We start from the raw sequence: 15,741 nt of genomic DNA, 5'->3' as shown, positions 1-15,741 counted from the left end.
ATCCTTTCAAGAGCAGAGCTGATCAGCTATTCAGAACTCATCGACATGAAGTCTGATAACAAACTTCAAACACGCGTCTTTCCCGTTGGGAAGATCCTGGATCCCAAACATAACTTCATCAAGTCTGCAGCGTTTCCTCTGCAGGGAGACCGCCTGCCCCCCCTGATGCTGGGTAAACACATTAACTGAATGAGAACTGGACTGAGTGACCCCTCCCCGCTGGCGTTCCAAACAGGAAGTAGCCGCTTGTTCCAAGAAGTCAGAATCCCACAGACTTCTACAGAGAAATGAACAGCTATAGGTCAGAGGAACCATTCTTGATCTGAAATTTTTTCTGAAATGCAAATTATTTAAGTTATAAAATGACCAATCAGGTGCCATAATCAAGTCTCACGTCCAACGTTTAAAGTGTTTGATAGATCCTCCCGAACCTGCTAGAGGTGTGGCCTTCCAACAGGCTTACTCCTGATTGGTGTAAATGGTTATCATGGAAATGGTGACTCAGACCGACGTGGACCAACGAGTGCTTACTGACGTCTGAGTGTGACGTCCCCTGTAAAAAATGGATTACTTCAAAATGAAGCCAAATACGTCGCCATTTTTTCCAGGTACCGATGTCGTCATTCGGGGCCAGACGGGGTGAGTAAGCAGTGATTGGTCCGAGTCAGTCTTCGTCAATGTTTCTATGGCAACTACTGTTGTCAATCAGGAGAGGGCTGGTTGGAAGTCCACACCGCTTCCACTGAAAGCAGCTCGGGAGAATCTGTCAATCACTTGAGGTGGGGGCCAGCGGGCCACACATTATTGAGGTATCTGATTGGTCAGTCTATTGCTTGATTAACTTGCGATAAAAAACATTAAAAATTTGGATTATCAAGACGATGATTTAAGAAAAGATTTCGAGCAACAACGGTTCTTCTGACCAATAGTACGACGGAGGAACAGCTGTTTATTTCTCTGTAGAAGTCTGTGGGATTTTAGAGTCTTGGTACCAGCGGCTATTCCCGGTTTGGAACGCGATGTAGGAGGGGTCACACAGTCCAGTTCTCCTATACAGTCAATGGTTAAACCACCCTGCCTGCGTCACAAGGGCATCCCTTCCTGAAGGTTGGGGGCGGAGCCTCCATTGATGCTGTATGGAGATCTGCTACGAGTCTGAAAACATCCTCCTTCAGGGAGGGTGGATGTTTGTGGTTCTGCTCTGATTCTCATTAAGGTGGAGTTAAGATTCCTGAACAGAACATTGCAGAAACCATCCCTGTCCTCTTCTCGTTGTGCACCCTGGTAAACCGGCCTTCCTCCGATTCATCTGACCTGCAGGTCTGTGCTGCGGGCTCTTCATCCAGCAGACGGTTCTGCAGACTTGGACCCGTTTTTTGACCCTTTCCTACAGGAACTTCCCATTAAACCTGTTCAGTGAACAGGAGCAGCTCCGTCATGAGAACCAGTTTCAAACTTCTAGAACAGTCCGGTCTTTGCTGAAATCTCTGCTCTGAATTTCAACGGTTCTGTTCACCTTCCAGCAGTCCCGTCAGGACTGAGGCGTCGGCTCGGGTCTCTGCCGGTCTGGGCAGCCAGCTTCAGAACGGGTTCCCCGTTTCCTGCGCCCGTCCGGCCGGTCAGTCTCCCTCCCACACGCAGTCACACTCTCGCAGAGGGTCCCTCTGCCGCATGGCGGTGATGACGGTGATCCTGTTCTCCGACAGCTCCCGGATCTGGTTGATCAGGTCCTGCACGTTGGGGCTGGGCCACGGGTGGCCGTTCAGGTAGTCTCTGAGGATGTAGAAGCGCTCCACCAGCAGCTCCAGCTGCTGCAGGTGCCGCAGCTTCACCAGGCTCAGCAGGTCTTTCTCCGGCTCCCGACGGAAAAACCTGGAAGATGCAAAGGGAGAAACGTTCAACCGTTACAGGAGGATCAGCGGCGTTGGGCGGCCTTTAACCGTTCAGAGTGAGGCTGACCGAATCCTGAGGGTTCTGAGCTGAGGGAACAACATGGGGATTCTTCTGCAGAGACTGCCGCTGGAGCGGTTCTGCTCAATGTCCAGGTGCTGCAGCCCAGGGACCTTTGGGGCGACGGAGTCCAAGTCTTTCAGGGTCACGGCGACCCGCAGCGTCAGCCTGGTCACTGTTGGCGGGATGGTGGTTGTATAGGTGCTGAGAGAATTCCCACCTAACACAAAAGAAAGAAGAAGACTTTAATCTACTGCCGAGCCCAGACAACTCGGATAACTGCAGCAAAAGGCAAAGGGTCGGATATTTATCCAAAAATGACATGAAACTGTGGAACAAAACAGCCCAACTGACCGATGATGGTAAGTGACTGGAGCTGGTGCAGAGGACTCAGCCAGGAGCTGAGGCGGCACTCCATGCCCTCTCTGATGTACCTGTAGTGGACGGTCAGGGAGCGCAGCGACACCAGGCTCCTCAGCGCGTTTTCAGGGAGCGCGTTCTCAGGGTAATCCACCAGAACCAGGCTCCTCAGAGCCGGGCCCCCATATGAGGAGGCTCCTGGAGGCGAAACAGAGTATCAGAAACAATTACCCTAAAAAGGCACTTTGAATGAGCTTTTCTTGTATTATTGTCTGAAGTGAAAGCCTCTCAGAGGGGGGTTGGATCAGCGCCCCCTGCAGGCAGAGGTGGTTCTGACCCACCTGGCTGCTCCGGGTCCGGGGGGCTCAGGTAGTCGTCGGGCAGCGGCACCGGCGGCTCCTCTTTCATGCCCCAGGACAGGTGCTGCAGCTTCCTCAGGCTGAGTAGCAGGCGGTGGAAGACGCCACGGGGCACCGGCCGCACCGTGCCCAGGCCGAAGCCCTCCCCCTGGTGGTGGAAGAGCAGGGAGCGCAGGTTGACCAGCTCCGACACCGCGCCGACGAACTCCACCGTGGACTGCAGCCGCACGTTGCACACGCCCAGGTGCGTGAGCCGCGCGCGCAGGTGCTGGGTGAGGCTCGGGCTCATGAGCGCGGCGTCCCAGGTGGCGTTCCGCACCCCCAGGTCCCGCAGGTCGGGGAACCTGTGCAGGTTGTCCAGGTAGGTCTCCTTGTACTGCCGTCCTCCGTCCACGAACACGATGGCCGTGAGCGCCGGGAGGAACTTGACGAGGCGCCGCCACTCTTTGCGCCGCAGATGCCGCACGGCGACCCGGGTGAGTCTGCGCCGGTTCAGGGTGTCCCAGAAGCCGTAGGTGTAGCGGCGGAGGTCGGACAGCACCACCGTGTGGTCCTTCCACAGGGACGGGTGGTCCACCAGCCCCCGCAGGAGCCGGCAGCAGGACCGGACCGCGTGCTTCTCCTCCGTGCTGAGGAAGCGGAACACGCAGACCCAAAGTTCGGGGGGAAGTTGCGGAGGACCGTCCATCACTGCGACAGCTGGAACGGAACTCGGGAACTGTGTCCGATCAGAATCAGGACCAGTGTTTACATGCGAGCTCCCCTGTTTTGGCTTCACTTCTTCTTCGGGACCAATCTAGACGCCGAAGGACTGGCAGTGCCGCTGGCGCCACCGTGTGGACGAAAAGGGAAAGACAGCCGAACAGGTAGACCAGATGTCTCCCTTTCACCTGTCTGCTTGTCTGTCTTTTCATCTGCATTTCTGTCTTTCCGTTTTTCTGCCTGCTTGTCTCTCTGCCTTTTTCCCCATCTGTCTGTCTAAACAGCTGAATTTGGACAGAAGAGTTCAAATTATTATTTTTCTTTACTTTTATTTTAAAGACAAAACTGATAATTAAGGAAGAAAATGTTGGTTCGACACACTCAAAGTCATTAATACTGATTCATAGACCTAAAAAGATAAAACAGGATTATGACACTGTCAAATAACCAGTGAGAAAACAATACCACCTTAAAAACGGGAAACTTCGATGTAAGATTTGAGAAAAAAATCCTGTTAGAAATTACTAAAGATTAACAACAAAAAGTATTTTCATTTCTGCGTTTCATTTGTACAGCAGAGTTTTAGGGCCAGTTTACACACAAAAATGAATTTTTTAATTAAGACTTAAAACATTTACCAGAAAAAAAGTCAAAAGAATTTAAATTACAAGAATAAAGTTGCATAATTATGACTTTAAAACATGTCAACTTACAAGAAAAAGTCATAAGTTTACTTTTTTTGTTAGCCCTAATACTCCGTTGTACATTTGAGGTTAACAATCCTCCAAAATAAAATAAAAAACTAAAATATTTTGTAGTTAATAATAGATGAATTTGAAACGGCACAGTGGACATAAGTCTGACAAGAGCCAAAGACTCACAGGTACCGTCTGACACGTCCGTCTGATAAAATAAGTTATTGATATAATTTTGTGTTTGACAATAAATCTCTGATTTTATTATGTGTTTTCAAAATCTTATTTTAGTCATTTGTTCTGACTTTCAACATTTTCATGGTGTTCTGACACAAACTAGAACGTGAACATTTGTTTAGTTTGTTTCTGAATCCAAATATTTGGTTATAAGTTCCCGTTAACTCCAGTCTGCAGGTTTTCAGATAAATCCTCTTGCAGTTTCTTTGAAAAGGATCCAACATTTTGAATCTTTTTATCCAGATTTATGAGGTTCTACCTTCATACTGAAAAGTTTTTTTTTAAAGATCTGTTTGCCGACTTCTCCAAATGACGTCACCGTGTTCTAAATCTCCAAGTGTTGCTCCTGTTAATCTCTGCTCTTTTCAGTTATTTTTGAAACAAAAAGAGTTCAGAATTCAGTCTCGCATGTTAAATTAGGAGGTAAAACTCACATTTTAATCCACTTTTTAAAAACGATTTAATTTCTTCTTTTTTCCCGTTTTTTTCCCGTTTTTTTCGTCTTCCTTCAGCGTTTTCTCACAAACGTAGCAGAAAACGGTCATGTCACGGTCCAAAAGTCTCCTCACGTCAGCCGCCGGCGATGGAACAAAAAGCCGCTTCACTGCTGTCGTCAGTTTATTTAAATGAAGAGGCTCCGGATGGCTCTGACTCCTGAAAACAAACTGTACAATAACATTTTCTCGTGAAACCCCCAACTGCCATCCGGCTCATTTCAGAAGTACAAACAACAAAAAATAAACTACACCTCCCCACCAAAAAATAGCCATTTTTTTTTTTCAGAGTTTGAGTTTGGCTCCAAGATCAGAAAACTAGGAAAAGGCAGATTTCTAAGAGAGGAAGGGGAAACGCTCTCATCCCAGACAGCTACAACATTCACCAAGTGCTTCTGTGAGCAGGAGGAACATAACAGAGGAGAACGCTTCCCTCCAGGAAGAGCCGTTCCAGCGCCGCACATCACTCCGGTCAGGAGCAGGACCGCTTCACCACAGATTCCAGTTCCTCCTTTGAGTTCTCTCACTCATCAGAATCGTTCGCCCTCGCTCACGGTTGCCTCTCCGTTGAAGGAGAGAAGGTCAGGACCATCCACCCGATCACAAAGTAGAAGAGGAAGACGGGGTAGACCACCAGAGCCCTGCGGTTGGCCGGCTGGCTGTCGGACAGGAAGGCCGTGGAGGCGAAGGTGGACCAGCCGAAAGACGCCGTCACGACCACCAGCCTCACCACGAAGCCGATGGTCCCGGAGGCGCCGAACAGGACGATCCGGCACACCACCATGGCCACGGTCAGAGGCAGGATGCAGTATCCCAGCACGCACAGGCTCTGGAAGAAGGACAGCGTCCCGCCCAGCAGCTTGGAGTTCAGAGTGATGATGATGGAGCCGAACCAGACGATGACAAACACCTGAAGGAAGGAAAAAGAAATGCCGGGTCAAAGGTCAGCTCAGAGGAGAACGTTCATGTCACGTGACAACAGGGGGCGCTTTGAGCTCCGAAATCCCTCCATAGTTTGGTTCCTCTGGATTATCAGACGTCCCTGAACGTCTCACGGTAGTTTCCTTTGTTCTGCTGCAGAAGACGTCAGGCCCCGACATAAACGTCTCTGTTTGGAGACGCACAGCAGCTTTAAAGTTCCACTCTAATCTTTTCTTTAAATCTATTTTCAATCATTCTGTGGTCTTTTAATGGAGATTCTGCTATTTTGAGACAAAATACAAAAACCTGTGTCGTCTTGTAGGTCATAGTTTCTGCAGAGCAGCAGGAGTTCATCAGAAATTCATCTCTGAGTTGTGGGCGGGACAGTTGGCATAGAGCAACCCCGCCCCACTTCCCCTCCCCGTTGTTAAGAGCTCAGAGCTTGTGGCCCACTCGAAACACGATTTGAGACACTTAGTGTGAGGTCGTCGAGGTCAAAGCTCGGCTCTTTATTTTTTAGGATTTTTTTTCCTATTTTCCCTCCTTTCATCTGACTTAAAGTTTAAACAACAAATCAGACATTAAGTATCTTTTTCCATCAAGTCCCCATGTAGACGACGACCTTTGACCTCTCTTAATGTCCCAATATCCCATTTTTAGGTCCATGCTTTTTGTTCAGAATTCTCAGTTAAAGTGAAGCTTTCAATTATTTTTCCAACCGTTTTATATCTGAAACTTCTATATTTTTGCTTCTTTGGGGTTAAAGTTCAGCCTTTGTGTCTGGTTCCTCCACGGCAAACTCTCCAAAGGGCAGAAGAGGTCTTTCTGGACCGTCTCTGTCCTTGGGAGTGCAGCCACGTTGGGACAGGATCCCAAAGCCTTGGACGAGGCTGGTCGTCATGGAAACCCATTCCCCGAAGATGTCCGTGTTCCTGGTCTCCTGAAGGTCGGAGGTCAGCAGTGGCGACCTCGGCAATGTAGAGCCTCTGCCTCCCCTGACCTGCCCCGTCAGCTGATGCCCCCGGCATTTCAGATGTTTGGAAACGGTCTGCAGGATCTGACACACCTCTGGAGGACGCTCCACGCCTGGATCCCTGATTTGGTTTAGACTTTTAAATGAATATTTTTTTTAAATTTTACATCAAGTTAAATGTTGTGGAGAACCTTTTTCACTTTCAACTTGTTTTTTAGTGATGAACTTTCAGAAATCGCTCCCCCCCCCCTCAATGACTCTGACATTGAAATGTTGTGGGGGCTTTCAAACCGGATCTCCCGCACACAGCGGGCGGGGCTCGGACGTACCTCCGCGAACTGCGGTCCTCCCTCGTGGTCGCTGTCGGCCGTGCCGTCCTGCAGCAGCAGGGCCAGCGTGACGCAGAGCAGCAGCGGGCCCCACAGGTCCCAGTCCCGCAGCAGCGCCGAGCTGCGCCGCGGGTAGAGCACGTGGATGAACTTGTTGCCCACCGCCCGCAGATCCCGCAGGATGGTCTCCTTCACCGGCTCGTCCAGTGTCGAGAACTCCTCCTCGGTCCTGGAGGGGCCCACGGGCACCGAGATGTCCCCCTCCACGGGGATGTCCTCCGATATGGAGACGTCGGAGAGCCCCGCGAACGGCCGGCTGGCCTCCTCCTCAGCCGCCATCTTTCTTCAGACCGAGACTTTCGAGGGATTCTGGACCGGGACTTTTTCCCAAACCGAACAGCGACTGAAAACAGAAGCTTTCTGCCGAACCGGACAGTTTCCGCGTCGCTCCTCCACGTCAGCTGGCGGATTGTTTACTTCCGTACGACGTAAGACGTAAATCCGGGTGGTGCGTTCAATGGCACCTTCAACTATCCGCGTTTTCCCCTTTGATTTTTTTCTTTAATTAAAAGAAAAAAAGGACCGGTTGGCTCTTTGAAGCGTTTATTTTAAGCTAAATAACCATTATTATTATTTGTTCCAAAACAAAAACAACAAATTGAGCAACTATCATGTATGTTCAACAGCTTTCATTTTAGAGTTCATTGCACTCATTTTTAAACCAGTCAGCAAATTCATTCATATTTGTTGGAAAACACAGATACCAACATTTATTTTGTCTCAGAAGTTTTGTAGCCAGTTTAATTAGTCCCTGATTCAGGACGTGGTTCTGATGCAAATTCAGTTTCATGCTGATCTTGTCCATCAAAGTTCTGCAGAAGAAACCCGAACAAAACCCCTCAGAGACTCATTTCCAATTAGTAAAGTTTATCGACTGCTGCTGGCTGTGACAGTCCTCTTAGAATTTAAACACATCCGATATCTTTCACTGACAAAATACAAAACAAAACTCTTTTAACAACTTGATAAGCTAAAGAATAGTAAGATCTTTACTCATCCTAATCATTCCACAACTGGCAGCATACCAACTAATGTTGAAAGTTTTTTGTGTGTTTTTAAGGTTCTAGTTGTAAATGAAGTCCTCTCGTGACGTCATAAAGCAGCGACTTCCGGGTGAGTCTGCTGGGACTCGCTGAGGTTGAGGCGGGAGGATGGATTTCTGCAGGAGGCATGTAAAGTCGGACTGCGAAGAGCTGCTGAGCCGCTTCAGGCGGACCCAGTCGGTCCGGTTCGAGATCTTCTCCGGGATCTGGAGGGACATGAAGTTCGCCTCCATCTTTTAGTGAGTTTCTGTCGCTTAGTGCTTCCGGTTGCTGAGCGTTTGAACTCTCCCGTCATGCTCTTATTTTCTAACGATGTGGAGCTTGGATTCACGTTCTTCATCCCGCGTGCCTGGAACAGAAATCACACAAAAGCGAAGTTTAAAGAGCTTGCTCTCCCTCTTCATTAGATTATATTCCAGTATAACTTGGTCAGAATATCTCACATCTTCCTTTAGAAGGTGGTGATTTCGCTCAGGTTTCCTCTGGAACAGTCTCAGATCTTTTGGTCCTGAAAAGGATTGTCCAGGCTTGTTCGGAGGCTTCCTGCTCTGAAGCACCTCGTTTCTGTCTTCTCGCCTCAGCGGCACCATGTTCCACGAGAAGCGTCCCTTCGCCCGCCTTGTTCTGGACATCGCCAGCTGCTACTTCCTGCCACCGTTCAGCTTCCAGATCCGAGTGGGAGGGCTTTACCTGCTGCACAGCCTGTATCACTCCCAGGACACCGTTCCCCCAGAGCAGGTCAGGAGACGCCACACACAGCTGTGCATCAGCAGACTGCAGCCTCCCTGTGAGGTCTGCAGCCTCCTTGCGTTGTCTGCAGGTCTGCAGCCTCCTTGCGTTGTCTGCAGGTCTGCAGCCTCCCTGTGAGGTCTGCAGCCTCCTTGCGTTGTCTGCAGGTCTGCAGCCTCCTTGCGTTGTCTGCAGGTCTGCAGCCTCCTTGCGTTGTCTGCAGGTCTGCAGCCTCCTTGCGTTGTCTGCAGGTCTGCAGCCTCCTTGCGTTGTCTGCAGGTCTGCAGCCTCCTTGCGTTGTCTGCAGGTCTGCAGCCTCCTTGCGTTGTCTGCAGGTCTGCAGCCTCCTTGCGTTGTCTGCAGGTCTGCAGCCTCCCTGCGTGTTACACCTCCTTCCTCTTCTGGCTGCAGATCCGTTTAGCGCTGAAGGACTGGGAGGAAGTGAAGAAGTTCGAGAGGGATGCAGTGAACGCTCAGCACTTTGACGTTGTCTTCATTCTGCACCAGTTGATGTCCTGCAAAGCCATCCACTTCACCGCCATGCCCACCCTGGTACCTGAACGCCTCACACAGCAGAAAATGTTATGACCTGATAAACCCCCCCAGAAATGATACGCAACCAGAACATTCCCCTGACGCTTCAGCATTTCCTCACACACATTTGTGTGAGGAACAGTAAGAAGGAGCTGAAATCTAGCAGTCCTTCATAGAAACACGGCCTCCTCTCTGTTTCCAGATCATGTTCCCTAAGAAGAGGAAGGTGGAGAGGTCGGTGCTGTGTGAGGACTTCGTGGAGCGAGTGGCTCGTCCTCAGGAGCTCATCAACATCGACCTGCTGGAGGTGAGCGGGCCTCCGCCTGGCCGCCGCTCCGTCACTTTAGGTTTTAACGCCGCATTTTCTTTGCTGCAGGAACTCTCCAACGTTCACGAGCTGTACGAGAAGATGAAGAGCTCCGTCACCTCCCAGGCAGAATCTTCGTCCATGAACCTGACTCATAAAGACCTGACGTCTCGGCTCCGCGGCGCCGTTATAGACTTCCATAACTGGCAGCAGACCAAAGTGAGACGGAGGACGCGGCAGCTCCTGACTCTGACAGCAGTCTGATGCATTTGCTGCAGCTGGAATTCAGAGTTTTTCTGGAATAAAACCCAATAGAGCCTTCAGGTTCAGATAACAGACGGTTCTGTTGTTTCCACAGAACGGCGTTGATGAAGAGGAGGTCTCTGGCGAAGGAACGTCCTCGCAGTTGGAGGTCGGCTGTTCTCTGAGGTGTTTTCACCTGTCGGCCTCCTTGTCCCGCCTCTCACACTCTGTTCTGTTCTCAGTCGTCCAAAAGAGCAGAACTCCTCGCCTCCATCAAGTCGAAGGCATTTGGAGAAGCAGCAGAGGTGCAGAGAAGCTTTTAACTCCTTTTGTTTTCACGTTTTTACCTCATCTTGTGGTCAATTTTTTTTTTTTTACTTTAACATCTTCTGTTCGATAACTGTTCCTCCTGAAATGGCTCGGCCTCTCTGACCGTTTACTGCATTTGCGTCCTCAGATGTGTAAGTCGCGGCGTCATCGTCAGGTGGAGGTGGATCACCCCGTCAGCGAGGAGGAGTCGCCCCACCCGTCGGGCCGCTCCAGGATAAGCAAGCCGTCGCTTAGAGCCAGAACCGCCGAGAACATCCACATCTCAGGTGAGTCCCGCAGCAGGAAGCGGAGAAACCGGAGCCGTGGGAAGAAAAACCCGGGAGGATTTTTCATCGTCTCGAGGCTGCAGATCCACTCTGCTGGTTACAAAGGAAAGGGCCAAATATCTGTCTGCTCTGGTTCAACTACAACTCCCAACATGCACCTCACAGACCCCACCCCTCATCTGCAAAAACTGCGAAACCAATTGAAGTTTTTTTTCCCTCCAACAACTGACATTTTAAATGAAGAAAAGCAGAAAAATTCACATTTGTGTAGCATTTTCCCCCCAAAACAAACAAAAGATAAATGTCAACCTTCAGGATTTAAAGATTTCACCCAAGAGTTCCATGCCGAGGGAATCCAAATCCAGCTAAGAGTTTTTGGTTCTACACTGTTGGCCAAGTAGAAAGTTTTTACCAGGACGCCTGATTGAGCATAATTTGTGCGGTTCTGCTGGCTCTGCATCAGAAATCTTCAGACTCGCAGATGCTTTAGTCACAGACGGAGCGTCTGGGGGGCCAGCAGGGTCTTTAATCAAACCGTGGAAGAGGTTTGAGGTAAATTAAGATTGAACTCAAACGTTGTATCACTAAAATCTTCTTATTGTGCCTCACCGCTGCAGATCAGGAGACAATCCGCTTCACCAAACTCTGAAAATCTTATACAGAGGGAGTGAAAATGTCGTTCGAACCTCGCGGACCGGTACCGCTCCATTTTTGTACTGGGCCACAGAAAAAAAAAACACAACCTACATTTTTCTGTATTTAAAAAAGAATAATAATTCTATAATCTGGTTCTGAGGGAAGTTTTATTTTGGAAAACTGCCGGATTCTCTCCACCACAGCCGACTCATTGTAGAAACATCAAGTCGCTCGGTCACGCGACAAAAAAATCCCTCCACTGCTTTCTTACAGCGTCTGCACCGACCGCTAAATTGGAGCCCCCAAGATCGCAAAGTTAGCAAAAAAAACGTGTTTGGAAAGTTTCTTTTAGCAGAAATGATCCGATGAGGAAACTTGGACTTCAAAATAAAAGGGAGCTGCATTTAATAGACAAAATCCAGGAGTCTTCACTCCAAATACGGATTTATTGGGACACTTGTTCCCACAGACGACAATAATAATGCAGAATTTTCCAGGAACTGGCTGTCAATTGTTATTAGGATGCTGCTAATAGAGTTGTTCAAATGGTGGATTTACATGTATTCTTATATTTAGAAAATACTAGTTTTAAAAATCTTTTTTTTTTAATATATATTCTCCATTGCACCTTAAAAGTGGGACTAAAGTTTTAGTTTTAAAACGTCGGTCAGGCATTTTCTGACTCGTGCTCCAAACCAGTGAGAGTTGCGTTCCTAGTTTGAAAGCTGACCTGCACCAGCAGCCCGGCCTCCTCCGCGGTGCGTTCAAAGACTCTGCTGACTCTCTCCAGGTGAGGTGTGGAAAGAAGCGCTGAGCCGGACGACCACCAGCAGCCTGTCCACGCTGGAGTCCACGGCTGAAGGTGAGCGCCTCAAAGGACGGCCTCCTCTCCAGCTCACATGGCACACACGCTCACGTTTGCTTTTTGTTTTTCAGAAAAACCAAAGAAGATCAAGAGATTCAAGTGGAGATGAAGACGAAGGCGGATTTTACCGGCATTTTTTGTGACCTTTTGCAGTTTTTCAAGGAAAAAATTCAGCTGTTCTTATTCTGGACTGCAGGTTTTATCAGTCAGCTGCCTATGAGGTGGTTTCTTAAACTCAAAACCAGAAGTTAATGTTCTCATTCATGCTTTAAATATTACTGAAGCGCAAACCGTTTGTTCGTAAAACTTGTTCCACTGTATTTCTTTTTTGCTGAGCAGAACTGAAGCTTTTACAGTGTTGATCTCTTGTTTTTAACAGAGTTTTGTCAATTTCCTTTTGGTATTTTCTATGTAAGTGTTGAGCTGTTCTTTATCATCCCTTTAAGGAGCCTTCAAACACCGAAGCTTTCCAAACCTTCAGGATTAAAGGTTCTGCTCCATAAAAACCTTCAGGTTTGAGCTGAAAAGGGTGTCAGGTGTGCTTTTATTGTGAAAATCTGAGCTCCTGCAGCAGGTTTTTTTCCTCTTCGGAGGTGACGAGGAAAACCACACGAGGCTGAGGCTTTTTCTGCAGTTGAGCCCCCCCCCCCCCCCCCCCCCCCCCCCACACACACACACACACACACCAGAGTTTCAACGTCAGAGACATCTAAGGCTGCAGGACCTCAGGGGCCAGTAGAAACCCCCCAGAACAGGAGAAGAGCTTCTCTTGGATTGAATTACAGCCACAAGGCACGTTGTTTGCCCCACAGGCTCCGCCCTGCCCTGCCCTCTCTGACTGAGGGACTGCCATGGGCCCCTCTGTCTGCCCCTGCCACCCTGGTCAGAGCTGCCTGGGGCAAATTCATGATTAAAACAGAAGACCCTCTTCGCAAGGTCAAAGGTCAACAAAACATCCATTGTGGTTGCAGACGTAACCTGGAGGGTATTCCAGGAAGCATGTATAGCCCTTGTGCTATCCTAGGCACTTTACCATTGGGAGTTGGGTCATCTAGACCCACTAGACAGTGTTCTGAACCTTTTTTCTTCAATGATTTGTGATCTTCACTGGTGTCCATGGATTACATGAAATCTTTCCACCTTTATCCACTTTTGTCATGGTAGGGAGAACACGTCAATGGAAGGGGGGGTCATCTAAGATAGAACAAGGGTTAAACTACCCTGACTTTAACCCTGAACTCTGGCTGAAATCCGCCTGAACTTGCTTACTCTGGGTATGTCGGTTCCAAAAGACCGGATATGATTTAGCGTAATTACGCTCGACTTGGTAACCCTGGGTTAATGCACGTTCATGTCAGGTACATAAAGACATTCTCAATGGATCGCCGATTTACGGAGTCACCATGGAAACGCGTGGAGAACCAAAGAGAGCGCTATACTTCAGTGAGACGGAGTCCGAGATTTAAATGACGGCGTATGAAGATTATAAGACCATCAATAAAGTAACACGGCTGCATCTTCAGCAAAAGAGAGTTTCTGCTTGTAGTAGAAGAACAAAGTAAAAGCACAAGTTTCTGATCTTATTTTCATTGTGACGCATATCTCTATCTATATATATATAAAACATATCCAACTTAAACTAATTCAATTGGTAACAAGTAATTGAGTTAAATTTATTCAACCTAATTTCTTACGTCTATCCAACTCAATATTTTTTTTACATCTCAAATTCACATATTTATCTAACTAAATGTAATATTACTCCAATTCAATTAAATGTTTTTCCATCTTAATTTATTGTACGTCTTGAACTTTCATATGTCTAACTTTGAGCCTGCAGATATACTCATTTTTATAACAATAAAATTAATGAAACAAAATATGTGAATCATGCACCACACACCATATCTCTGATCAATCATTATTCCATTACATAGTAGTGATGCTATTTAAACTCCTCATCCTCTCCCATCCTCTCACTCATGGTGCTTAAAGAATTAAATATAACTGGAAAAATAACTCAGAACACAAACAGCTAAACAATTAAACACATTTGGTCAAAAAGCCACACTTAAACCCAAATCCGTCCAGACAGGCAAAGGGAATGGTATCCCACAATCCCTTGCAGTGCCGATCTAACAGCAGCACCAAAGTTACGCCTACTTAATTGAATTAATTTGAATGAAAGTAAAAGAAATATCTGATAACTACGTGTTATTCTTTAACCCCTTGAGCTATCCTATGGGGTCAAGATGACCTTTGTCGTGTTCTCTCTACCATGACAAAGGTGGAAAGATTTCATGTAATCCATGGACACCAGTGAAGATCACAAATCATTGAAGAAAAAAGGTTCAGAACACTGTCTAGTGGGTCTAGATGACCCAACTCCCAACGTTAATTTATTGTTATTTATGGTGTGTTTTACCGCCGGACACCTGATTTTCTCCCTTGGAAGATTAATAAAGTTCTATCTATATATGTCTATGTTAGGGTCTGTGGGTTCTTATATTTGCTCTTCACTTCTTTTAGATGCAGTTTAGGAGCCGGTCTTGTAGAATGGTCGTGGATTTGGTGATTATAAATAATTTCTCTTTGTGTTTTTTTTCTTTTATTCATGACCCTCACCCTCTTGCAGTGTTGCCAGATAGAGTCACAGTTTTCCAGCCCAAAAGTCATCTGAAAACCGCCAGACTCAGCCAAAAACCGCCCAACGGTAATATATATACACATAAATAAAATAAATAAATATATATATATAAAATGAGTAAAGTATTGAATATTTCTTCAGTGGACCGCCTTCTTCCATTAATTTTCTTAACCCGCTCTATCCTCCTCGCTATAACCTGCGTGCAGCGTTTTCATCTTTGTGCTGTGCTGGAGCGTCCCGACTATCGTGTCAACCTGCGGCAATGATGACCGTATTTTGCGCTCTGTGTAGGACACACTGAGGAGTGCAGGGGAAAACAACTCTCAGCTGCAGAGGATGTGAACAGGTGAACAGGTAGAGAGGCGGGGGAGGGGCTTTGGCTTCAGACTCAGTCAGAGATCGAAACACGGGCGTCAGATTGAGACGCAGCTTTCACTGCGGAAGTTGAAGCAGAGACTTTCCCTGGGATGATTTTATGAACTCAAACATGGAAACATGATTACCAAGTAGAACTCTTCAAAATAATAAACTTGATCTCTCCACATTCTCCGTGTCTACCATGCATTGATGTAAACAGACATCGCTCCATGCAGCGATCAGACCATAACTTTAGCTCCTCCCACACGCGGCCGCGGTATCATCCTTTAAAGAACACAATTTCTAAGAGGAGGGGCGTTGCACACCCCCAACAGGTTCTAATGACAGAGCCCATTATCGTCTCTGCCTGGTGCGTACACGGAGCTTCAGTACATAAGACTCCAACAGGCACACAGCCTAACGTAGTCCATTATTATATATTCATGAGGGGAAAAACCCGCCGAACCGACCCTAAAACCGCCCAAAATATGCAAACCCGCCCAAAGCCATTTTTACCCGCAAATTTAGAACCAAAACCGCTCAATCTGACAACACTGCTCTCTTGCGTAGTTGGAGAGACGTCCTGAAATTTGTCCATTTTTTATGTTGACAGTTTTAATTCATAGACCTACAAAATGCAACTTTCCATGTAGTTTTCGAAGCAAAACCATGAAAAAGAATTTAAAAAAAATAGAACTACTCAT

The 15,741-nt window shown here is 47.5% G+C and overlaps 3 protein-coding genes across 4 annotated transcripts; 1 reads left to right on the top strand and 2 right to left on the bottom strand.

Annotated features, from left to right (window-relative positions):
- Positions 1-6: 6 nt before the first annotated feature.
- Positions 7-3,378, bottom strand: LOC105356987. The gene is made up of 4 exons (XM_023951727.1): positions 2,652-3,378; positions 2,305-2,508; positions 1,960-2,170; positions 7-1,872 (listed from the first exon to the last, which is right to left on the bottom strand). Exons 1-4 carry the CDS (start codon positions 3,355-3,357, stop codon positions 1,620-1,622), a joined length of 1,374 nt encoding a protein of 457 aa, XP_023807495.1. The 5' UTR covers positions 3,358-3,378; the 3' UTR covers positions 7-1,619.
- A 48-nt stretch (positions 3,379-3,426) lies between these two features.
- snapc1 (small nuclear RNA activating complex polypeptide 1) lies at positions 3,427-12,560 on the top strand. 2 transcript variants are annotated; one of them, XM_020713646.1, is made up of 11 exons: positions 3,427-3,535; positions 8,141-8,362; positions 8,705-8,861; positions 9,216-9,404; positions 9,589-9,693; positions 9,763-9,912; positions 10,052-10,105; positions 10,179-10,241; positions 10,394-10,532; positions 11,959-12,030; positions 12,105-12,560. In XM_020713646.1, exons 2-11 carry the CDS (start codon positions 8,232-8,234, stop codon positions 12,140-12,142), a joined length of 1,098 nt encoding a protein of 365 aa, XP_020569305.1. In that variant the 5' UTR covers positions 3,427-3,535; positions 8,141-8,231; the 3' UTR covers positions 12,143-12,560. The 2 variants fall into 2 exon arrangements, with proteins under 2 accessions (XP_020569305.1, XP_023807496.1); XM_023951728.1 differs by lacking the exon at positions 3,427-3,535 and having other exon boundaries at positions 8,161-8,362; positions 9,264-9,404.
- On the bottom strand, positions 4,708-7,524 carry yipf6 (Yip1 domain family member 6). Its single transcript, XM_004082739.4, has 2 exons — positions 7,021-7,524; positions 4,708-5,707 (listed from the first exon to the last, which is right to left on the bottom strand). Exons 1-2 carry the CDS (start codon positions 7,357-7,359, stop codon positions 5,348-5,350), a joined length of 699 nt encoding a protein of 232 aa, XP_004082787.1. The 5' UTR covers positions 7,360-7,524; the 3' UTR covers positions 4,708-5,347.
- Positions 12,561-15,741: the final 3,181 nt, after the last annotated feature.

The sequence above is a fragment of the Oryzias latipes genome, chromosome 22, assembly GCF_002234675.1.
Source record: "Oryzias latipes chromosome 22, ASM223467v1".
Taxonomy (NCBI): Eukaryota; Metazoa; Chordata; class Actinopteri; order Beloniformes; family Adrianichthyidae; genus Oryzias; species Oryzias latipes.
This window is presented reverse-complemented; position numbering and strand designations above follow the sequence as displayed.